Source organism: Dama dama, chromosome 26 (assembly GCF_033118175.1).
Source record: "Dama dama isolate Ldn47 chromosome 26, ASM3311817v1, whole genome shotgun sequence".
NCBI lineage: Eukaryota > Metazoa > Chordata > Mammalia > Artiodactyla > Cervidae > Dama > Dama dama.
Genome location: NC_083706.1, coordinates 26,069,154 through 26,095,245, shown reverse-complemented (window position 1 = coordinate 26,095,245; position 26,092 = coordinate 26,069,154). Strand labels below are relative to the sequence as shown.

At 39.2% G+C, this 26,092-nt stretch overlaps 1 protein-coding gene across 1 annotated transcript; it reads left to right on the top strand.

The window, feature by feature from the left end:
- Positions 1-4,586: 4,586 nt before the first annotated feature.
- Positions 4,587-24,683, top strand: LOC133047098 (pantetheine hydrolase VNN2-like). The gene is made up of 7 exons (XM_061130130.1): positions 4,587-4,812; positions 4,933-5,063; positions 10,900-11,092; positions 14,745-15,033; positions 16,756-17,129; positions 18,655-18,825; positions 24,073-24,683. The coding sequence occupies exons 1-7, from the start codon at positions 4,600-4,602 to the stop codon at positions 24,262-24,264; spliced, it is 1,563 nt and encodes a 520-aa protein (XP_060986113.1). The 5' UTR covers positions 4,587-4,599; the 3' UTR covers positions 24,265-24,683.
- The last annotated feature ends 1,409 nt before the right edge of the window (positions 24,684-26,092 follow it).

Sequence of the window (26,092 nt, the reverse complement as noted above, 5' to 3'; positions counted from 1 at the left end):
CAAGAGAATACCATCAACTGGGTATTTTAAAACAACAGAAATTTCTTTGTCACACTTCTGAAGGCTAAGTTCAAGAACAAGGTGCTGGCAGATTCCGGTCTGGTAGGACCCACTTCCTGGTTCATAGATGGTGATCTTCTTACTGTGTCCTCATGTGGTAGAAGAGGCAAAGTGGCTCTCTGGGGTTTCCATTATAAAGGCAGGGATTACATTCATGAGAGCTTCACCCTTATGGTCTAATCACCTCTCAAGGGCTTCACCTCCTAATACAATCACACTGGGGTTTAGATTTCAACATATGAATTTGTGAATCTGTTTGTGGGGGAAACACAAACATTCAGTCTATAGCACCAACTAAGAGACATTTCAGAAGTTCCTGTTGGTGAAGTCAATGAACTTCTGGCAGCGTTGGATTAGAACAAAATAAACTCTTTTTCTTTTGAGGACAGTGTGGGAGCATACTGATAGAAGCCAGATCAAAGAGGCTTCTGTAGTTTGTCTTACCACGGTCCTAAACTTTTGAGAGCAAGAAAACAGAAGGGTAGTTTGAACCATGTGAAATTGCTGTTGCCGGAGGTCAAAAACAGGTGGCGATTAGCAACTTCCTATGCCCAACCCTTCCATCCATTCTAGGAGAAGCAGGCTGGAATCCTTACTCTCTAAGAGTCTCTCTTGGTTTGAGTTGCTTGAACTGTCTGAAGAGTTGAACACCCATTCAAGTCCAGAGCTGGAGGAGCACCTCATTTGGGTGGGACATGACTCCAAAACATGGTTAAAGTTCAGGCTGGTTCTGCTCAAGTTCAGGCTGATTTGGCTCAAGAAGCATTTTCTTTCTCAGAGATTGAATCAGAGAGGCACGCTGAAGACCAAAGCCTAACCCAAATGGGGACAAAACATTGTCCTTTACCACTAAGTACTTTTGGGGGGGTACAGTGTTATCTTTTTTTTTTTTATATATAGTATCGAAAGGAATTTTCTTTTTTTTTTCTTTTTTTTTTTTTCTTAGTTGGAGGCTAATTACTTTACAATATTGTAGTGGTTTTTGCCATACATTGACATGAATCAGTCATGGATTTACATGTGTTCCCCATCCCGGTCCCCCCTCCCGCCTCCCTCACCATCCCATCAAGGATCTGGTTTTTCTGTTTTGTTTACTTATTTTTTATGTCATCCTTGCTACCTATGAGGAAATGCCATCAATGACTGTACATGCTATTTTTGAGTCTTTGTTAATGTTATTTCAACCTTGGAAACCAGGAAGTGCTGAGGCTTGAGTCAGAGCCAGGAGCCACTCCTTGCCTTTCTGAGGCCTTGGCATTCTTATTGCGCTTTTGCTGCCGCATGGATGTGTGTCTGCCAGGCCCAGCTGTGCATGTTCTGGGAGCTGGTGCCCAGGTGCTATGTTCCTGACTTCATCCTCAGCACAGAGCCCCAAATGGACTAGATCTGTTCAATTGAAAAATAGTGGTTCTGTGGACCTAACGTAAATTGTCTCCCCCTTTTTGTTAACTACTGTCATTCCATCATAATCTTGCAGACGACTTTCATGTGTCTCTGACTCTCAGGACAACTCTGTGAAAATGATAGAGCACGTATGATTACCTGAACTTTTAGGTGAGAAATAGAGGTTCAGAGAAGTGGAATACAAAGCAGAAACTACATTTCTAGGGAATTCCCTGGTGGTCGTGTGGTTAAGAATTGGTGCTTTCGCTGCAGTGAGTCTGGGTTCAATCTCTGGTTGGGGAACTAAGATCTCACAAGCTGTGTGGTACTGTCAAAAATGAGAAAAAGGAAGAAAAAAAAAAGAAACTGCATTTCTACTCTTCTTACTTATTAGAGCCAGAAAACCAAGTTCAGTTGAGTACTGTTTTTGAGATGATCAGATCCCAGTTAGAAAAAAATATTTGAACTCTTGTCAAGTTTTTATAGTGACTCTTCATTCAAAACTTTGAATTGATTGGAATTTTTCACCCTCGTAATGAATTCCGTAATCAAAACTGGTAAATTAGGAAATAGATCTTATTAGCAATAAATTATAATTATTCAATCTTTCCTGTGGCTAGGTAACACTATTTTATAGCTGAGTTATAAACTGAAGACGTTAATTCAGCCTTACTTAAACAATCACATTTATGAACATGAAAATGTAAACTCTTAAAGTTCTCTGTCCTGAATTTGGTGAAGATTTAAAAGTATATCAGTTATTCTATGGCAAATGTTTGTAAAACTCATTCTTGTTTTCTTATATTTTATAGATCTTTCCATATTTAAATTGCTGTTTCATTTACTAGTTTCTGACTCTTCCAATGTTTTGTTATTCAAATTCTCAATTTTCATGAGACAATTTTGAAATGCTACAGAGAAAAAAGGAAACTTCATCACCTTGACTTTGCATCAGAAACCATTTCCCCTTTTGCCCTCCAGCCAAAAACCTCTAATAAACAAAACACTATATCTCTTGTGTATAGCAACAAAGAGAGAAAAACATCCAGGAAATTTGGAGACACTGAGATTCGAAAGACAGATAAGACTGTTTCTGTTCCTACCCTCCAAAAGTAAAGATTGTTTGTGTATTTTCACCAGCTTACCTAAATACTACTAAGCAAAAGAGATAATGAAGTATTACCAGTTGGTGAGATTAAATGACAAGGTAGCAGATCATGACCCAAATTATACTGGTAGAAATGCAAGAGCTTAAAGGCCTCAACTACACTTTTTTTTTTTTGGTATATAGTATCAAGAGAAAACAATTTTAAAAGGGCCTGGTTTTTCTGTTTTGCTTCCTTCTTTTTGATGCGTCATCCTTGCTACCTATGAGGAAATACCATCAATGACTGTACATGCTATTTCCAACAGCTACATCAAGTATTTGTTCATATTTAGATTTACCTGTGATCTTCCTAAGATGGTCATTTTGAATAGGATTCCTTAAAAGATGCAACTGAATATTCAGACACCTGGATACAGATGTTAAACTAGAGTACAGACGCACACATGATGTCTTAGGTATCAGGAAAAGATTCTGGAATAAACAGTGAGAAGTTCTACACCCTGTTTCTAATCACTCTGTCTCTCTATGCCTCCAATTCCTGTCCTATAAAGTGTTGTTTGTGTTACACACTCTCTAGACTCTAAAGGCACTCATGATTTACTGTATGAAAATAGATGATAAAAAATATCTTCACAGTATCCACTAAAGACTTGAACATTCTTCTAAAAAATTATTTTCAGTTTTCTATTCTATATAGGTAATAAGTTATTTCTTTACTAAAAATTTCTATTCAATGCAGAACATTTGAGCAGACCTGGTTTATAACCTTTAGACCTCACCTATATCAAGAATTGTATTTATTTGTTTCTACTCTTTTATGCTGTTTAAAAGTATTTGAAAGAAAGACTCAGATTAAAAAACAAAATCAAACAGACAAATAAACAAAATGCACTAAATGCTTGTGTGATAGAATTGGACTGGAGAAGGGAGAGTATGGATGTCCTAGGAAGGGCCAGCTTCCCTGGTAGCTCAGACCCTGCCTGCAATGCAGGAGACCTGGATTCAATCTCTGGGTCAGGAAGACCCCTGGAGAAGGAAATGGGAACCCACTCCAGTACTCTTGCCTGGAGAATCCCATGGACAGAGGAGCCCGGTGGGCAACAGTCCAAGGGTCGCGAAGAGTCGGACATGACTGAGCGACTAACACTTTCACTTCTTTCAGGAGGTTATCAGTGGTCACATAATGTATGTGCATGTGTGTTTTAAAGCTCATTTTTGTGGTCATTTGCCCCTAAAAAAATGAAATTTCCAATTATCTGAGTTTACAACAGAGATGATCTTTGTAGTCACTAGCCCAAGTGAGATACTTCCCCTTCCTTTGCATCTATTTCCAAAGAGAGAAAGGAAGGAAGGAAATGAGTGGGGGAGGAAGGAGGCTTAGCTCCCTAAGGACAGAGGCTCCCTAAGGAGAGTTTCTTGATTTCTCTGCTGGCCAAACACCAGGGACCAGCTCTTGGAGGATCAGTGCTTTGGGCACTAAGGTTGCAGCAATGAGCAAACCAGACACAAAATCTTGTTTTTGTGGAGTGCACATTCAGTCTTTAATAAGTAAGTCAGAATGTTGATCTGGGTGAATTCTGCCCCCAACATCACCCTGTACTGCATTCTCCTAGTAGTAAATATTTTAAAAGTTTTCTCATCTTATGAAAATAAACACAAAGTAGATCCTTCAACAGAACAGAAAAAAAAATTATTATCTGGTTTTTGATATTTTTAAAAATGAAATTTATTGTGTCATAGTTTTCATATGAGAGTTAATTTAGTAAACTATTTTCTTTCTATTAATAAAAGGGTACAATTGTGTTATATTTGAATTCTTCTTTTGAAATTTGTCATTACACTTTATCAACAGTACATGTTGTACAGTCCTTGTAATACTTTTTGATTGTATTCATGGAACTGAAATTTGTTTCCTCCGAAATGATGAGACATAATATTCATGAGATTATAAAATAAGAACTGGCAGTCACATGTTACATAAATGTTCCTTCCTCTATAAATACTGCATGAATGTTACTTTCACTTGCAGAACTCAGGATCCCTTAGCCATGATCACTTCCTCTTTACAAACCTCCGTGGCAGTGTTTGCCCTAATAATTCTGCATGTCAGTGCTCTGGATACTTTTAAAGCTGCAGTGTATGAACATGCTGTCATACTGCCAAGTGATACAAAAACACCTGTTTCTCCGGGTGAGGCCTTGTTCCTCATGAACAAGAACATAGATATTCTGGAGAAGGCAATTAAGCAGGCAGCTGAGCAGGTATTCTTTTATTTCTGCAAATCATAATTCGTAAGACAGGCATGAGAGCTGATGAAAACTGGAGTGTTGAATTGTCTACATACATAGAGAAATAATTCTGATTTAACTTGTTTTGAGCAGGGTGCTCAGATCATCGTGACCCCAGAAGATGCACTTTATGGATGGAAATTTACCAGGGAAACCATTTTCCCTTATCTGGAGAATATCCCAGATCCTCAGGTGAACTGGATTCCATGTCAAGACCCCCACAGGTATTTGAAGTATCCTATTTTTAAAAACATATTTACTTATTTATTTAGGCTATGCTGGGTCTTTGTTGAAGTATGCAGACTTCTCCAGTTGTGACACCTGGGCTTCATTGCCCCAGAGCATGTGGAGTCTTAGTTCCTTAGATCCCTGACCAGTGATAGAACCTGCCTCCCCTACACTGGAAGGCGAATTCTTAATCACTGGACCATGAGGGAAGTCCCAGTCATAGTTGTTTGTACAAAGTACTGTGATTCTCTAAAATGTATATGCTTACTACAGAAAATGATAAATCCTAACTGTTCATATATGTAGTATAAGTTTTATATATATGTAGACATTCATCTGATTTTTAAAACTGTACTTAGATACCATTTAACAATTATTTGTAATCTAATATGCTTATCAAATTTGGAGAAATATATAAATAAGATATTTATCATTGGGATTAGAAACTAAGGGGAAGGCAATCTCATGAATATAAATAGTAAATTAATTTCTGAAGTGGACCGTGGGTTGTGTTCGGAAAATATTCCAAGGTCTCTGTTGATGATATCAGACTTCAGTTTCATCGTCTCTCTGCTCTAGAATCTGTTTCCCATGCAGAAAGATCTGAATCATAAGACTTTATGCTTTGACATTTTGCAGTTTCCTAGGCTCGTAAAGCTAATTTTCCTGGGAAAAATTAATTTAGAAACTTTCCAATATAAAATATTTAATATATATGTCTATTAATATATAACTTCTACTACCTACTAAGGCTTGAATTATTGAGGTACAGGTTGAACACTTCTATACTTCATACTCATTCTTTCTCAACTCTCAGATCCTCTCACCATCTTACCCTTTTATACTTTTTTTCACTCTGGTACCTCAAATTAAGCTTATTAAACATTCCTCTGCCACACTTTTGCTGGGGATTATGGGTACCATGCTTTTTGAGGCACTGCTGTTAAGTCTGAAGCTTATGTAAGGGTTATCAGAAAATGGCTTTCCTCAGCTTTAAAGTGCTTAGCCACACAACGAGGAGACCATTGGGTTCCATGACAGTCAGCAGCCCCACTTTCCTGTTTTTGTTCTGAGCTGATGCTTCCCATGGTGTTTGCTGTGAAAGAAAAGGGGCAACAGCTGGACAGCCTTTCTGCCTAGAAGTCTTGAGAAGAGGACAACCCATTTGTTTTTCATCTCACAGTAGGATTGCGAGATGGATTCCTTAGTTAAAAAAACAAACAAACAAACAACATATTTGGCCAATTTATGGGCCAGTCAGAGACCACAGTAGCTATGAAAACTGGTGATGCTTGGCATGCTAAGTTGCCTCAGTTGTATCCAACTCTTTCTGACCCCGTGGACATTAGCCCACCTCCTCTGTCCATGGGATACTCCAGGCAAGAATACTGGAGTGGTTTGGCATGCCCTCCTCCAGGGAATCTTCCTGATCAAACCCACGTCTCTTATGTCTCTTACATTGGCAGGTTTGTTCTTTACCACTAGAGCCACACGGTGAAGGCTGGAGGACAGGTCTATTCCAGGTGGTTAGTAAATACCTCTTTCATAGTTCTATGCTACAAAAAAGAAATTTTAAAAGAAAATGGGTTTGCATTGTCATCCAGTGTAGTCACATTTAATTCATTTAATGATTACTTATTGAGCACCTGCTATGTACCAGATACTATTTTAGAATAGGGGATACAGCACTTATTAAAGCAAAGTCTTTGCCCTCCCCATAGCTTATGAGTATTCTTGTGGGGGAAGATAGATGCAAACAAACTCATTTATCATAAAGAATATCATTTGGAGATAATAATAGGGGTGTTGACTGAAAAAAACAAATACAATCTAAAATTTGACAGTTATGTTTTATTTGGGACTTTACCAAGGCCTTAAGCCTGGGATTCAGTCACTCAGATACTTCTTTGGACTGGTCCAAAGAGGTAAGGGAGGAGCCAAGATTTATAGGGGTTTCTGCAACAACCCCCACCTCCAAGAAAAAACCAAACAAATAAAAGTAAACAAAGTAGTCCAACATCCAAAGATTACTGCTAATGGTTAGGACTACGAACTTCTACTTTAGGGGGCTAGGTTCAATCCTTGGCCAGGGAACTAAGATCCCACAAGACATGCCTTACAGCCAAAACAAAATTCTCCAAACAAACAAACAAAAGAGTGACTCCCAAATGATTGGCCTAAGCAGTTGGAGACACAAACTTGCCATTTATGGACATAGGGATTGTTCGTGAACCAAGTTTGGTTTCTCTTGTCCAGGCATTGGAAAGACAATCTACTGATACAAGGTCGTGGTGAAGGAAAGTTCAGTGTCAAGCCAGGAGTACCAGTGGCTAATGCTCAAAAGAACCAAACCCCCGATGGATTTTAGGGAAGGGTTTTTATTTTATTTTATTTTTTTAAATAATATTTATTGACATGAATCAGCCATGGATTTACATGTGTTCCCCTTCCCAATCCCCCCTCCCACCTCCCTCTCCATCCCATCCCTCTGGGTCTTTAGAGAAGGGTTTTTAAAGGCAAGGTAAGGGAGAGAGTTGCAGGGTGTGTGATCAGCTCATGCACAATTCTCTGGTTAGCTGATGGAGAGGTAATAGGGTGATGTCACAGGGGTTAACATCATCAGTCCTCAGATTCCAGCCATACTGGGGGCTACATGCTCATGGCCTTCATGCACTTAGCTTTTTCCATCTGGTAAGGGTTTTATGTCTGCAAAACAACTAGGAATGTGTGTCAGACACTGATTTTTATGTCCTCAGGGGAAGACCTAACATTCTGTGCTCCTGTATGGCTGATCTATTCTTTAAATTGTTACCAGTCCTCCTGGCCCAACTGCTATTTTTTTGTTCCTATGTCTTTACATTCTTCCAGTCATTAATTCTTGAGCTAAATTTTTGTGACTCAGGGGAGGCCTGGGAGACTAAAGTTTTTCTACAAAAAAGAGGTAGGTAGAAGACAGGGCAGGGTGGGGGTGGGGTGGGGGAGGCTGTCCTGGTTAGGTCCCCTAGGGTCCTGGTCAGTTACAGGAGCAATGAAGGAATAGCAAGTCTGGGATGGAACTTAGGAAATCAATTTTATGCATCTGAAGTTTGAGCTGTAACTTAATAGACATCCAAGTGGAGATGTAACCCTGGCAGATATATATTTGAGTCTGGCATGAAATACAAGGTCAGGGTTCGAGGTAGAAAATCAGGGAGAAAAACATTTTCAAATCAGATTTACTAACATGGATAAGAGTACTTATCAATCCATTCTTTTTCATTTATTCATTCACTCATTCACCCATGTAATCAGCAAATGTCTAAAGATCTACGGTAAGGAAGCAGAAATGTAGTCATGAGAAAGAGTCATCTGGGGGTTTGAATTTAAACTGCCTGTTAAATGCAAGCTCCAGAACACTTAATTGTGCTTTAAAAATCAAAAGTGAATCTTATCAGATTCTTATTGGTGAGGTCATGAATGTACTTTGCCAGTGGCAGTTCAAATCAGGAACCATCTATAAATATCTAAGTAAATCTGGGTCCCCCGTAATCTCATTTTTTTTCAAATCACATTGCTCTCAATGAAACACATGTCATAATGTAGTTTATAGGATGGATAAATAGATAATTATTTTGAGACATGCTTTTATAGATTTCCTCTTATTTGCTTTCTACAAATAAAGTCCATACTCAAACCTATTAAGCTTTAGGAAATAAAACACAATATCTATCATCTACACAAGAATAGTAGTTGCATTTTTAAATACTGATAGTCATACTTAGTTTAAAAAAGATATCCTGACATGGCGCTCACTCTATTCCTTTCACATTTAGTGTGACTATTCTCAAATAATATTAATAATTTATCAGTAAAGCTATGCTGGGCTTCCCAGGTGGCCCTAGTGGTAAAGAATCTGCCTGCCAATGCAGGAGACATAAAAGACATGGGTTCCATCCCTGAACTGGGAAGATCCCCTGGAGGAGGAAACAGCTCCCCACTCCAGTACTCTTGCCTGAAGAGCCCCAGAGATAGAGGAGCCTGTCAGGCTACAGTCTATGGGGTCACTAACAGTCAGACCCAACTGACCATCTGAGCACACACAAAGGTATGCCAACTCCACACTGGTCGGTACTGTTAAAGAGCAAAAATCTTGGTCCTCAGAGGAGGAAGAACTGTCTCAAAGAATGATCTATTCACAGATGTAACCACAGGTCTGCACATTCTTTATTCTGGGTAAAACAAGAGACCTGTCAAGCACATTTTTTTATGTCCTTAATCATGTACAAACTTTGAAAAAAAGTATTTCTACAGTAAGAACAAAAACATTACTTTCATCATATAAAGTTATTCTGTTCATTGTAAAGACACAGTAGTCAGATTTTTCAATAAGCCATGCAAACATTCTTTTTTACACTCATTTCAAATCCAAAGATAAGAATTATAGACTATTTTGCATGACTGCTATGTAAGGCCACAGAGTCACAGCTAAAAAGAAAGGCACAGATGGAAGGATCATGTCCCTTCTTTTTTATTCTGCTATTTGTCACTTTATTGTCTTGGAATCTCCAGAGTCCAAAGGTCATGGCCCTCACGGCTGGCCTTGGTCCAGTGGCTAACAGTGCTACTATTTCCAGGGGGTTCCAGTGGATTCCACCACCAGAATAACACATGTAACTTTGGATTGCACCGCTAACAAACTGAGACACCTTTGCCACCACGACCCAGAAGGAGAGCTCATTTAACTATTCCCAAACTACCAAGAACCAAACTCCCCAATACATCTTAAATTCAAGACTTTAGGAGCTGGATTATTGTTGGAAATAATAAAAGAATAAAATTCCCTTTGAAAAAGAAGAGAAACGTATCTCTAATAGAGAGACAATATTTAACACCAAGATGGGTTCACCTATGGAATGAGTTAGAGAAGAGAAGTAATCTATTGCCTGAGCCACAGGAAACTTCAATGTTTAGAGTCAGGGCAGAAGAGGAGGAACCAGAAAAGGAGATGGAGAAGAGCCGCCAGTGAGTAGGAGGACGAGAGAGTGGGGTCCAATAGGTGGGGTGAAGTGTTTCCAGGAGCGGGGTGTAACTCAGTCAGCCGATGCAGAAGTGGTACAAGATAAGATAAGATGTGGCTGTCATCACTTGCATTAGTAGGGATTGTCGGGTGGAACGAGAGCAATGAAGCCTGATCTGAGCACTTCCAAAGAGAATGGGAGAAGATGGGCTGATCCAGAAAGGGGGCCAGCTATTTCAGGGAGTTTTATTTTAAGAGGGACCTATGAACCTAGGGACCTAAGGAAAAAATAAATTAGAAGGGCATGTGGGGGTCAAGAGAGGTTTGTATTTTATTTTTTTTCCACAGATGAGAGGTACTAGTGTATATGTGTGTGTTGATGGAGTGATCTCTTGAAGAGATGAAAACAGTTGCTACAGGAGAGTGAATAATGAATTGCTGGACTAATAGATACAATGTGGAAAAAATTCACCAAGTATAACTTGTGACTTCTAAATATGATCTCTATCATGTCACATAATTAGTATTTTTTGTGTGTATGTGAGAAAATTCAGACCTAGTTTCATAGTGACTTTAAAGTTTATCATACATGCATATATATGAATATAAGCATTATGTTATGCATTCAGTCTCTGGGATTTATCTATTTATAAGTTACAAGTTTGTACCCTTAAACTACATGTCCCCAATTTCCCACAATCCAACTTCCGATATCCACTGTTCTATTTTCTGTTTCTACAAGTTTGAGTTTTAAAAATTCCATGTATGAGTGATATCATACAGTATTGGCCTTTCTCTCTTTGACATTGAAATGTCTTAATTAAAATTTGATTTAGATTTGGTCATACACCAGTACAAGCAAGACTCAGCTGCCTGGCCAAGAACAACTCTATCTATGTCGTGGCAAATATGGGTGACAAAAAACCATGTAATTCCAGTCATACCAAGTGTCCTTCTAATGGCCATTATCAATACAACACCAACGTGGTGTATGATAAAACGGGAAAGCTGGTGGCACGTTACCATAAGGTAAGACGGGGTGAGTGTGTAAAATGGAGCCTCCTTTGAGAAGGGTGTATTCTGTGTTTAGGAGATAGAGCTTCATTTCCTTATAATATGATGTTTTATTCTTGTTGTTCAATCACTAAGTCATGTCCGACTCTTTGCAACCCCACAGACTGCAGCTTGCCAGGCTTCTCTGTCCTTCACTAGCTCTTGGAATTTGTTCAAATTCATGTCCATTGAGTCGGTGGTGCTATCTAACCATCTCATCCTCTGCCACCCTCTTCTCCTTTTGCCTTCAAACTTTTCCAGCATCAGGGCCTTTTCCAATGACTTGTCTCTTCACATCAGATGGCAAAGTATTGGAGCTTCAGTTTCAGCATCAGTACTTCCAATGAATATTCAGGGTTGATTTCCTTTAGGATTGATGTGTTTGGTCTCCTTGGTATCCAAGGGACTCTCAAGGCTTCTCCAGCACCACAGTTCAAAAGCATCAATTCTTTGGCTTTCAGCCTTCTTTATGGTCCAACTATCACATCCATACATGACTACTGGAAAAACCATAACTTTGACTAGATGGACCATTGTCAGCAAAGTAATGTCTCTGCTTTTTAATACACTGTCAAGGTTTTTCATCTAGGTTTGTCAATATGATGTTACCAATATTTTTTAAAAGAGAGCAATAAAAAAAAAAGACATTTTAGAAATGTGGATTAAATTGTAGACTGAGATCTGTAAGAAAGGTTTTGTAAGTCCAGGATCAAGATAAAGTTTTTGCATATATAAAACAAATAATTTTAATATTGATACAAAGGATACTGAGATGACTGTCATCTGGATACCAGTCAGTTCAGCTCAGTCGCTCAGTCATGTCCGACTCTTTGCGACCCCATGGACTGCAGCACGCCAGGCCTCCCTGTCTATCACCAACTCCCAGAGTTTACTCAAACTTATGTCCATTGTGTTGGTGCTGCCATCCAACCATCTCATCCTCTGTTGTCCCCTTCTTCTCCTGCCCTCAATCTTTCCCAGCATCAGGGTCTTTTCAAATGAGTCAGTTCACATCAGGTGGTTAAAATATTAGAATTTAGCTTCAACATCAGTCCTTCCAATGAATATTCAGGACTGATTCCCTTTAGGATTGACTGGTTGGATCTCTTTGCAGTCCAAGGGACTCTCAAGAGTCTTCTCCAACACCATAGTTCAAAAGCATCAATTCTTCAGCACTCAGCTTTCTTTATAGTCCAACTCTCACATCCATACATCACTACTGAAAAAACCACAGCCTTGACTAGGCGGACTTTTGTTGGCAAAGTAATGTCTCTGCTTTTTAATATGCTGTCTAGGTTGGTCATAACTTTTCTTCCAAGGAGTAAGCATCTTTTAGTTTCATGGCTGCAGTCACCATCTGCAGTGATTTTGGAGCCCAAAAAAATAAAGTCAACCACTGTTTCCCCATCTATTTGCCATGAAGTGATGGGTTCAGATGCCATGGTCTTAGTTTTCTGATTGTTGAGCTTTAAGCCAACTTTTTCACTCTCTTCTTTCACTTTCATCAAGAGGCTCTTTAGTTCTTCTTCACTTTCTGCCATAAGGGTGGTGTCATCTGCATATCTGAAGTTATTAATATTTCCCCTGGCAACCTTGATTCCAGCTTGTGCTTCCTCCAGCCCAGCGTTTCTCATGATGTACTCTGCATAGAAGTTAAATAAGCAGGGTGACAATACACAGCCTTGACGTGCTCCTTTTCCTATTTGGAACCAGTTTGTTGTTCCATGTCCAGTTCTAACTGTTGCTTCCTGACCTGGATGCCATTTAACACTAAAATGATAAAGGGTGTTTTCATATTGTATGAATCAGTTTCATAGAAGCTAATTTCTTTGTTTTCTATCAAGTTACAAAAATGATCTTTATTTTTTAGTTTCTTTACCAGTTGGTTTAATTATCCTTTTATTGATTTAAGGTCAAATTATAAAATTTTTACTTTAAAATCTGAGTAAAATAACCTGAAGGAATGAAATAACCAAAAGCCATAATTTTGTACCAAATTGGGCAGGGAGAGAGACTGAACTTTTACATGAATATGGGGTGTGCAGGTCTGTGTGAATGTCCCTTTTCCTGTCCCATATTCTGTTTTCTAATCATCTTATATTGGAACCTCAGAATCTTCTGAGTGGAGAAATTATCTCCAGGAAGTCCTAGGTAAAAAATAAATTTTAGTCAAGAAGAAAGATATATTATCAAAGATGTTTTTGATCATATACCTCTATGAAAAAGAATTTAACACAAGTCCTTAAAAATATGTTTATATTTATTTATGCATTTATTTGTGCATTTATAAATAAGACCCAAAACTTTCCAAAAGCTTTCTATGTAATCTTGTGGGTCTGTCAACTTGTTTTCAAATGTAATTAAACTTTCATGTTCTCAAAAATGTGTCTCAAATTAGGAATAGAAATGCCATTTTTGTTATTTTGGAGACCGTGTTTGCATCGTTAGTATCATTTTAAAGGCTATTTTTTGCAGTTACTCTTCTATTCTGTAAGTGTTGACCTAGTTAAACTGATAACATAGTTGATCAATCCACTTAACTAGACCCAGTAAATGGCAGGATGGCGCAGTGTACAGGATGTGGGCAGCTAGTGAGGACCTGAGTCATCCTAAAGTGAGAAGCTCCTACTCTCCCGGCAGGGCACCTCAGAACAGTTCGTGACCGATGTCCTCTGACATATGGAGCTGATAAGAGTACTTTTGTTGATTGATTCTTAAAATGCTAGTAAATTTCAGTTAAAAAATTTTTAGATAGAAAATAAACGTTGAGAGGAGTTTTAATAGTCTTGCTTCTAACTCTCAGCTTTTGCTACTTTGCAAATCATTTTATTAAGCTATTGACCCTGATTAGCAAATTAGACTAGGTTTGTTTCTCAACCTTACTTGGAAGGAATCAGAATGAAATAAAACATTTGTGTTTAACAACAATTTTCAAAACTGGATAACAGTCCCTGAGATTACTTTGGAAGGGACATGGTAAACAGGGATGGGGCCTCCCTCACCTGCTTAACAGATATTTATTGTGTACCTATTATATTTCTGCTTCTCTGGTGACTCAGTGGTAAAGAATCCACCTGCCAATGCAGGAGACTCGGGTTCAATCCCTGGGTCAGGAAGATCCCCTGGAGAAGGAAATGACAACCAGCTCCAGTATTCTTTTCTGGGAAATCCCATGGACAGAGGAGCCTGGCGGGCTATAGTCCATGGGATCACAAAGAACTGGACACAACTCAGCAACTAAGCAACAACAATTGTATTTTTAGGTACCAGGGACTCAAAGAAAAATGATGTAAATCTTCATCTTTCAAGAAGCACATAGTGTTTGCAATTCATGGGGAGATATTTGGCCCTAATTGAGAGAGGGAGGCAGGTAAGAAGAGACAAGAGGAGGGAGAGAGAGAAAGAAAAGGAGAGCAAGAGAGACAGAGACAGAGAGAGACACAGAGAGACAGAGAGAAACTATATTTCTCCTTATTTTTCTTTGAAAGTTAGCTTCCAATCACCAGTGGCATTCACCTTCTATAGATTTCCCACTGTTGAGCAGGTAATTACTAACTTGGAAGGTCTTCATGTGTCATCTCTTCAATAAACAAGGCTTTTCTGGTTTTATCCTGGGTGTTTATTACAGTACCACCTCTACCGTGAGCTTCAGTTTGATGTCCCCGAAAAGCCGGAGTTGGTGACTTTCAACACCACCTTTGGAAAGTTTGGCATTTTCACGTGCTTTGATATTCTCTTCCATGATCCTGCTGTGACCCTGGTGAAAGATTTCCACGTGGACACCATATTGTTTCCCACAGCTTGGATGAACGTTTTGCCCCTTTTGACAGCTATTGAATTTCATTCAGCATGGGCAATGGGAATGAGAGTTAATCTTCTTGCAGCAAACACACATAATATCAACCTAAAAATGACAGGTAATCCATGACTAGATGTGGTTTGCAGATTATATTTCTAAATGGAGAGAAACTCATGCTTTGGATATGACCTGTTGTAATTTTTTTTAGTTCTTTGTTGGAACTTCTCACTAAGCTTGTATCTGTTCACAAAAAAAAAAAAAAAAAGAAGAAGAAGAAAAGAAGAGCTACTGTTACAATAACAGCTACATATAATAGCTATGTCTATGTTAAGACTTTTATGTGTATTATTTCATTTATCCTCACAACTTTATGTGTGGGCTGAGGATTATCAGTCTGGTTTTGTGGATTAGAAAACTGAGACACACAAAAATGCAAGTAACCTGCCAAAGGCATCAGCTAGTAAGTAGCAAGAGCTTCCCTGGTAATTCAGTGGTAATCTGCCTGCAATGCAGAGACCTGGGTTCAATCCCTGGGTTGGGAAGATCCCCTGGAGGAGGGCATAGCAACCCACTCCAGTACTCTTGCCTGGAGAATTCCATGGACAGAGGGTCTGGGGGGCTACAGTCCATGGCGTCTCACAGAGTCAGCCAGGACTGAAGTCACTACCCAGCAGCAGCAGTATGTAGCGAAGCAGGAAACTAAACAAGATGTGCTCTAAAACTGGTGAAGGCAGAGGAGCGTGTTATTGATGTGTTGCTGTGTAATAAATTACTCAAAAAGTAAAAAGCGGAAGTGGCGTAAGACCACAAACATCTGCTATCTCACAGTTTGTGCTGGTCAGGAGCTTGGGAGTAGCTTGGGTGGTCCTGGCTCAGGCCATCTCTTCGGGTTACATCAAGCCTTTGCCTGGGCTAGGAGTCACTTGAAGACTTGACTGGGGCTGGCAGGTCTGCGTTCAGGATGGCTCACTTGTATGGCTCTTGGTAGGGTTCCTCTCTTTCTCGGTGGCTGTTGACAGGAGACTTTCATTTCTTGTCGCATGGGTCTCTCCACAGGGCTGTGTGATATATCCTCATGATATAGCAGTTGACTTTCTCCAGAGCTAGTAAGGAGAGAAAGATGGAGAGAGATAGGGGAAAGCTGAACAGCTTTTTATGACTTGTCACAAGCCATTTATTTCTACCTCATTATATTCATTAGGAGTATGTCACTAAGTCAAGCCCGCACTCAAGGTAAAACAAATTAGATCCAGCCATTGGAGAGAGGAATAATGAAGAATTTTGGACATATTTGAAAACCACCACAATGGAGAACAGGAGGGACTGTTCTTTTATGTTACCTTCCCTACCTCTCAAAGGGCCCGTGGCAAAGAACCCGCCTGCCAATGCAGGAGACATAGGAGATGCCAGCTCTATCCCTGGGTTGGGGAGATCCTCTGGAGGAGGAAATGGAAACCCACTGCAGTATTCTTGCCTGGAGAACCCCATGGACAGAGGAGCCTGATGGCCTATAGCCCATAGGATCACAGAGGATCAGACACGAGTGTAGTGACTTAGCATGCACATCTCAGAAACTTCAATGATTCAGTGGTTTTAATATTTGGCTTAATTTTCTGTTATGGTAATAAATTATGTTCAAAGTTTATTGAATGAGACCACTGATCATTCCATTTTTAATCTCCTCCAGTGGAGAATAGGAGAAGTACCAAGGTGTTCAATGCCTTGTGCCGTCTCATGACTAGTCTTGTGACATGACCATATGCTCAGTTCTGATGGGGAAACTGGGGGTGTTGGGTTTGTTTGTTTGTTTGTTTTTAAAAGACTTGTCTTCCATTCACAGGCAGTGGTATCTATGCACCACACTCTCCCAAAGTCTACCATCATGATATGGAAACAGAGTCAGGAAAGATCCTCTTTGCGGAGGTGGATTCCCATCCCCGGAACTCCCCGACCTACCCACCAGCCGTGAATTGGAGTGCCTACGCCACCTCCATTACATCCTTTCCAGGAGCTAAAAATTCCTTCGGGGGATTTATTTCCCACGATGAGTTCAACTTCACAAAGCTCTCTGAAAGTGCAGGAAACCTTACCGTGTGTCAAAAAGAGCTCTGCTGTCATCTGAGCTACAGGATGTTAGGACAGGAGGGGAGTGAAGTGTATGTTCTAGGAGCTTTTGCAGGACTTCATGGGCGAAGGAGAAGAGAATATTGGCAGGTAATCTCAACTCAAGTGAAGATGAGTATTTGGGTGTGAGTAAACTCCAGGGTCAACTTTTCATATTTGTTCCGGGGAATCCAGTGCTTTTTCGTGGTTTGACTCCATGCATTGCCAGTGTCGCACACACACGCTTTGGGATTAATCCTATGATATTTGCAGGGGAGCTAAGTATCATCTGATTGCTTGCTTTGAACACATTAAAAAAATATTAACCTCATTTTCTAATTGACTAATGAACTAGCTTACATATTTAAGTGGCTTCCTTAAGTAATTTTGCTGACATATCTAAAGTCTTACTTTAATTTTTAAAAGTAACAATAAGTAGGGATATCATTTTTATTTTAACTGCTCTTGTAACCATATGTCCTAGTCATTTCCTGCCCTTCCAATGACAAATTTTTAAAGTGCAAGCTTTTTGTATAGTGTTGGCTATGCATTTGCGTTTTATTATTACACTCTGTGCCTCATTGCTTTCTTCTAAGGAAACAGATATGGGAAAAAAAAAAAGAGAGAGAGAGATGGTCAAAATTCTAATCATTCTTTTGACTTTAGTACTTCTGTTGCCCGAAGAGTTCCACTTTCTTGAACCAAATGCCATCATCTGACATGCCAGATGAATGGTTTATATCTGATACCAAATTCAAGCTTGTACAGCTCACTGTGGGACAGACCAATAAATTGAGATATGAGTTGTTGTGGCAAGGAACAGTGACCTCATTTGGAAAGCCAGCAGACTGAAGTGGCAGACTAGTGTCCCAAGGAACCGTCTTTCCTGAGGTAGAAGTCAGGCTTCTTTTATACTGAAAGGGAAAAAGGTAAAGTCCTGGTTCCTGTCAGACTCTGGAAGGGAAATGTAAAATGTTTCTTCTTGTAGTCATTCATAAGTGGACCTAGTCTAGATATTCCCTATGAGCTAAACAGAAGTATTTTAGCTTATTACATGAAAGGCATGATTCTCAGAGACAGTTCATTATGTATAATTTAAGCTTATAGGCAACCTCCATTTAGGCTTCCAGGTGACACAGTGGTAAAGTATCCGCCTGCCAATGCAGGAGATGTCAGAGACTCAGGAAGATCCCCTGGAGGAGGAACTGGCAACCCACTTCAGTAATCTTGCCTGGAAAATTCCATGGACAGAAAAGCCTGGCAGGCTACAGTCCAAGGAGTTGCAAAGAGTTGGCCGTGACTGAGCAACTGAGCGCACCGGTCTCCATTCAGTGATTAACTTGTAGCAAAAGCACTAGAATACAAAGGTTAAAGTAATAGAACCAGATCCAATATGGAGTCGGATTTGTTCTTTCCTATTATGAAAACTGGCTTCTTGCTTTCAATCCACTGGTTGCCCAGGATGTGTGGGTTGGCTCTTAATCATTTGCCATTTCCAATGAATCAAGTAATTATATGATCCAATCCCTTTAGCAAATGGAGAAAATATTTTCTTTGCTATAAACTGAGTCAAGAGTTCTAGTACAAGTAACTTAGATTCAAGGTGTTGGAATTTATATGCATCTCTTCTACACAGGTATGCACAATGCTGAAATGCGGATCTACTAATTTGGCAACGTGTGGACAGCCAGTAGAAACTGCTCTGACGAGATTTGAAATGTTCTCCCTAAGCGGCACATTTGGAACAGAGTATGTTTTTCCTGAAGTGCTACTTTCTAAAATCAAGCTGGCACCTGAAAAATTTGAGGTAGGAGAATTTTAAGAGTGTCTTCGTTTTATCTGTCTTCTGAAGTCAAACAAAACAGGCTAAGAAAACAGTTTCTGTTAACCTTTGCTGTGTAACAAACTTCCTCAAAATTTCATGGCTTTGCACAATAACCGTTTCTTTAGCCTGATATTGTGGTTGGTGCTGTGAACTGGATGTGACTAAGCTGTTCTTCTGGACTAGAAGGGGCTCAGCTGATCTTGGCTGGGCTCATTCATGCATCTGCCGTTAGCGAGTGAGCTGGCTGGGGTTGGTTGGTTGGTGATGGCCATGTCTTGAACAGCTGGAATGACTGGAGGCACGTTCTGTGGTCCCTTATCTTCCAAAAAGCCTGGGCTTGTCCACATGTTAAATGAAAGAGTCCAAGAGCATAAATCGAGAAAGAAACACAATAGGCAAGTTCTTTTCAAGTCTCTGCTTGGACTGTGTTTGCAAATATTTCATCTACCATAAGCAAGTCACATGACCAATGTAGATTCAAAGGGTGAAGAAATAAATGATGCAGAACTCTCAATGGGAAGAGCTGTGAAATCATATTGCAAAGGGTATGGATAAGAGGGGGAAGTGGGTTTGTGACCATATTTGTAACTTACAGCAACTAATTCTTATGTGATGACACTTTGTTGGAACAACACAAGATACCTAAGGCCTATGAGTCTGAGGAACCATTCATTGCAGAATATTTGCTTACAGAGTTTTAATTTCTTTTTTTGAACATGTGAAGACAAATAGAAAATCAAATATTTATTTCATAAACCACAGTGGTCATAGCTAGCTCATCCACAAATTAAGCTGGTCTCAAATTAAGATTCTGCAGGTTTATATCTGCTACTTAGTACATGGTGCATATACATACATGTACATACACACACTCCACAAGTTTGGAATTTAATGTCTTCATCAAACTGTGACAAATGGTGGCAGAGTTTTAGAAACCTAAATGAAATCATTGCATTTTTTGTTTTTACAAAAGAAAAATAGAATCTAAGCTAATTAATCCAAAGCATCAAGCAAGGGAATCTTTAAAATTGCAGACTGCTTATGGTTATATATCTGTGTCTGCTTGTATTATCAGATTGGAATATGTCACATCTGTAAAAATGTTTGATTCTGTGACACCAACAATTTAACATACAGTGCAGCCTTAAGGCTGGGAAACTCAGAGAACTGGAATCCTTGGCTGCCATAGAACCCAGTAAAGGCAGAGAATCTCGGGAGCACATTGAGGCTGGAATAAAACCTTTGGTGCCAACTACAGAAAACCATGATCAGATCTGAAGTAAGAGATCTGGAACTGAAATCCAATAGTTAAAAGTTGATAGCCTGGCACAAACATGTGTCGATAAGTTGAAATTATCTGCAAATTCAAGGAAGTGAAAGAAAGGAGGGTAGGGTTCACTCAGGTAAGCTTAGGAAGACATGGGGTCTAGTGGTATGTGTGCACTGTGTCTTGTAAGCCTTGCCATTCATTTTATTTTTTAATTACAGTTAGTTTACAATTAGTTTACAATGGTGTGTTAGTTGCTGCTGTCCAATGAAGTGAATCAGCTATATGTATACATACATGCCTTCCCTCATGGATCTCCTTTGTCACCATGCATCCCACCTAGCTAAGCCTTGCCATTTCAACTGAGCACACAATCTAATTTTCTGGGTACTGTTTTGAAAAATTTTCCCCATGCCATGTACTCTTAGACTTGTATCTCTTTGAGGATTTGCTCCAAAATAGGACAGAACATTTATCTCACAAAAGAGTCTCATCCATGGGAGAAAGACAAAAAACAGTTGGAGTTTTCCAGATCACATTAAAGTTCCAAAGTCCGAGATGCCATGTGATTATCACTCTGAACCACATCAATATACTTGAAGAAGTTGGTGGTGCTAGTTGATGAAGATTTTAAACTTTTCATCACAAATGGTTTTAGGCAGTAGGAAACAATGAGAGAATAAAACAAAATAGTAACTGGTTAAGCACTTAACTTAATTTGTTGATCTCAACTCAAAATTCCCAGAATTAGTCATGCTACCTCCTGTCCTTGGACACTGGCCCTTTATTTTTGTATAGAAGGAGGGAGGAGAGGGAAGGATCATATCTACCGTTTAAATTTAGCACTTACAGAGACTTCCCTGGCAGTCCAGTGGTTAAGACTTTGCACTTCCAATGAAGGCGGCATGGGTTTGATCCCTGATCAGGGAAGTAAGATCTTGCATGCTGCATGGTATGGCCAAAAATGATAATAAATAAATAAATTAGGCACTTGCATTATACTTATCATTTGGGCCATATCTCATCTACCCACTCCAGTGTTCTTGCCTGAGAATCCCAGGGACGGGGAGCCTGATGGGCTGCCGTCTATGGGGTCACAGAGAGTCGGACACGACTGAAGTGACTTAGCAGCAGCAGCGGCGTCTACTCCAGCTTATTTGCAAAAAGAAGAAATGGGATACACTGTGTGTTGACTCCTCAGAGCTATAAAAGAGGCATTTGTCTGCTGGCAAGCAGGGGTTTTGGTATAACAGTTCCTTGGAGGATGTTTCCTAGTTAGGGTACTGGTTTTCATTTTACAAGTGTAGATTCTCTGTGGCATGACTTTCCCTGAAGTTCATCAGGTTCTAAGGAACGGACACCAAGTAAACTCATAAGAAAGACAAAAGGAAGAACCAAATAACCAAATGAACAATAAAAAAAAAAAAATCAACGATCAAGAATTTTATCTTTTAGTTATTCTTTCTCTAGAAACTTTGCAGATCATGTTAACTTGCTGATCTGTTAACTTGCTATTTCTAGAGATATCAGTTCTAATACCATAGATGACAAGTGTTTTACAAGAGTCACACCAACCATGTTTTCCTGAGTGTTTCCCCAGTTTCCCTGGTTATGGACTCTCCATCAACATATATTTACACATTATCTTTTAAGATCCCTTCTGCAAAGATTTCAGTATGTTTACTTCTTATCTTTTCCCCACCCTTGGTTCAAGCTAAGGGTATGAAGTGTTATTGACCACAACTCTGGGAAACATTACTTTACTATTTGAAGTTAACTCTGGTATATTATCAGAAGTCTGGTCTCTGAAACTAATTATGTAAGTTTGTGCAAGTCAGTTAACCTCTGAATTTGCTACCTATAAAATGGGGGAGAATATCTTCCTCACTGATTTGGGAATGCATGTGAAAGCACTTGTACAGTGAAGCATTGTACAAGTGTCAGGATGTATTTTTAGTCAGTTACCTCAGAAGGTGTCCCTAGTTAACCGTTTATCAACAACTGGAGGAAAATGTTGCCAGAATTAGGCCACATGTACTGAACATCAGCTAAGTATAGGTCAATGTGCAGACGGACTGGAAGAGTAAGAGACCAGGTCCCATTGTAGATCAGTAAATCAGAGTCTCTGGGGGTGAGACCTGTATTTTTCCATAGTCCCACATTTTGGTGGGTTGATTGATTGATTTGATTTTTGTGGGTAAGAACTCCCAGTGTAAGAGAATAATCAAAAAGATCAAATTATACTGAGTATATACTATTTAGGAGGTCAATTAATTATACGGTATATTTTAGGAAAATTTGTAACAGGAAACTAGTAAAAATGCTAAGTTCTAGCTAGAACCTAAGATACAATCACTGATATGGAAAAGTTAATCCCAAGGAAGTTAACATAGACACGATTTTACTATATTAATGAAAAGTCACAAGAAAACGAAATATTTGTGTTTAACTTGTTTCAAACTTTCACCCAACTATAATTTGAAATATACCTCTGGTATTTCATTTTTGTTCTTTTAATGAACAGTTTAGTAAACAAGAAACAATTTAGAAACAATGAACACTTAACTAACTACCAACAGGTTGTGCATTTGACAACTTGTTAGTGAGCTGTGTTTTTATGTTTATGTGTCACCACAATAATTATCTTTGAGGATATTTAGCTATTTTCTACTTCTAGTTATGAAGCATCTAATTTCTTACCCTCTAAGTTCTTCCCCCATCCAAATTGTCCTTTCCACAACTGATAAATTCATTTTCTTTATTTCTTGTTCTCTTGTCTCTCTATTTGTGTTTCTTTCTGTAAATTCATTTTCTTTTCTTGTTCTGTTGTCTATTTGTGTTTCTTCTTGTTCCATTATTTTGCATACATTACTCCCTTACAGAGAAGCCTCTGTGACTTCAGGAGAGATCCGATCGTTCACAATTTTTGCATATCTAACCCTTGCTTTTCTTTTTGGACATATGCCTTACTCTTCTCTTCACTAATCTTCAACTAGTGGTGCACTATAAATTGTAACAAGCCACTCTCTAAGGGAGAAGCAAAGCTCTGATGTGTGGCATTTGCCAATTATCATGGTGTAAATACTCTCACCACGATCAGTTTCAAGAACAGCCATGCTTAACAACCAGCTGTCAAAGTTCCTGGAGATTTAACAGTCTGTTGTTGTGAGCTTACATACCACAGCACTGGTCTCTGAAACTAATTATGCAAGTTTGTGCTTCAGTTAACCTCTGAATTTCCTACCTATAAAATGGGGGTGAATATCTCACTGGTTCTAACCAAATGGGGATGAGCAAGCACGCACATTGCCTAGCACACTGTGAGTCTGGGGAAGGCCACCCACAGCGCCCCGCCAGCCTCCGCCACACACATATTTGTCTTAGAATGAGCCTTTGCGGCTTGATCTCCACTTGGCACAGAGTCTTCCGTCATACAACCCCAGGGAGAAATTCTCCTCCTTGTAGCAGGTTGTTTCCCACTCTGAGAAGCTGACCAGATCAGCTATTCCTTCTCAGACTTCCTAAGCACATACCTGTTTCTCTTGCCAAGATACTATTATACTGATTTCTCTCTTTATATTTGGAATCTGCTCAGTTTTTAGCACTAACTTTTAAGCTTCTTGAGGGAAGAGTGCTATTTGTACTCTTCTGGCTCCTGGTTATCCTGCATATAATTGGACTCAATTAAATTTTTGCTACTGATGATTTCTGACTTTCTGTTAAAGGTTACATTTGATTGTGTAAACTCAATTATTGAACCTTATAGAATGGCTCTAGTCTTCCTTACATATAAAATAGCTGTCCCCTACCCTTCCCACCGGTTCCCCAAGCCCTGGCCCCAGGCCCCTTTCCTAGTAACTTACTTGATCAACTGTGATATCTAGGGTGGTTTCAAAATCATGAGTCTGCATGTAATGTATATTTTAATTAAGTTGGCTATACTCTTCCCACTTTTCCTTTAGGTACTAGAAGATGGGCGTTTGGTAAACAAGAATGGATCATCTGAGCCTGTCCTAACAGTGTCGCTCTTTGGGAGATGGTACACCAAAGACGCACATTCCATCTCAGGCGGGACCAGCAACTCAGCAACAACGTACCTGATGCTACCCACATTATTAATGATCATAACCTTGCAGTATACTGTGATGGCATAGAACATCACTTTATCATAGTCATTGATTCATCTCAGATTTACTAAGAAATATTGAATGACTAGCTCACTAGTATAGACCAGTGATTTCCAAATATTTTTTCCTCAAGGAAATAATCAAGGATTATTTTTAAGGGCTACAGGAATTTTGCCTCTTTTTTTGCCTATGCTGAAATATCACAGTATGGTATAATGGTATGATTGATGTTTGGGCCAGATAGATGAGGATCAAATCCTGGCTCCAGCCTTATCTGCCATATAACATTGTGTCTATTTATGTGTGTGTTAGCAGGAGCAGAGTGAAGAGATTCAGGGACATTTTAAATGCAGTGATGGCCTTGAAAGAGAGCAGTAATGATGGGAATGAGGGGAACTGAGATTTATGACTGAATTCCATTTGACATTAAAGACAACTTGAATTCATTCAGTTTTCTGTGCTAATGATTGTGGGGGGATTTGCTTTCTAATCAGATGGAAACAAACTCATCGGAATTCCATTGGAAATGTAAACTCCAATGTTTAAGTTTATCTTAACAAAACAAATTGTTTTGAGATGTTCTAGAAAAACTAACACCTAGTCCAGTTTCTTGGGTAGTCATAGCTCCAAATAGTCCTACTTAATGGCTGTGGTATAATTTAACAGTCACAAATACCATAACACAGAGACCATGACTGTTAATGGTAACACTGTTTTCAACATTGAGTAATCTGTTTTTAGTGATGGGGAATGTACATGTATGTAATATTCCAAAATCATCAAAACTGTATGCTCTTTTATCTTTTCATAAAATACAGAACATTTCAGATTTGTCAATTTTGCTTGAGGAAGTTAGACATTATGCAATGGTTTTGTCACGTGTTTTATGATGCATGCGCAATCATATCTCACTTTCAGAAGTTTCAGTGTTGACTGGTAGTCAGCCTCTGAAGTTAAACTCACTGGTTTGAGAAAGATATAAACAAGGATTTCCTCACAGATTCTAAGGGACAGTGCTTCCCCTGATTCACATTTAGAGTTGTCAGCTATACTAGAATTCGTTAAAAGCAAAAGCAAGAAGGAAAAACAAATAGCACCAGTCCCTAGGAAAACTAAGAGTACTTGACTGTAAAATTGTTTGCATTACAATGTCGCATCAGTGATTTTCACACACACATTTTATTTACCAAACAACTTAAGTGTAGTTTCATTTGGCCTTGATTCAGGGAAATGCACCTGAAGGAGTAGCTCTTTAGTTTCTAAAGAATCTAAGGTCAGAGTCCAGTTTCTCTGATAAACATCTTTCTGTCTCACCTTAAAATCTCATGTTCGTTCTTGAGTCTCCTGTGGTTCTGGAGGGAATAACCAAGGTACTCGTTTCCACTCATCCTTTTTTCCTGAAATGCTCTGTTACAGAGAGCAAGCTTCCCAGTTTCTCTCTTCAGCTTCCACTTCCCCTCAGCGCTCACCCTCTGTCTTTTGTCCCTTCATTCAGACAGCATTTGTTGATTTCATACTATGTTCCAGGTACCAAGTACTGGGACATGGTCTATATATTCTCTCTGATCTCTTTGCCACTCTGTGACTTTGCCCCGGTGACCTTATACAATCTAGTCTAGTAATTTCTAACATATATTCACAGCCTTCTCTGCAATGATCATTACCTCTACTTTCTGCCTTTTTTAGTCCATCTTTGCATTTTGACCCATTGTCACAGTGTCAGCTCTTTCATCTCCATGAGTGATTTCCAGTGGTAATTTTTTTTTCCTGTTTTGCCCTCTTTTTAAAAGTCCATTCACATTCTCTAACTCCATTCTGATCATATCTCCTAGGTATTTCATAGATAAGTGTTATG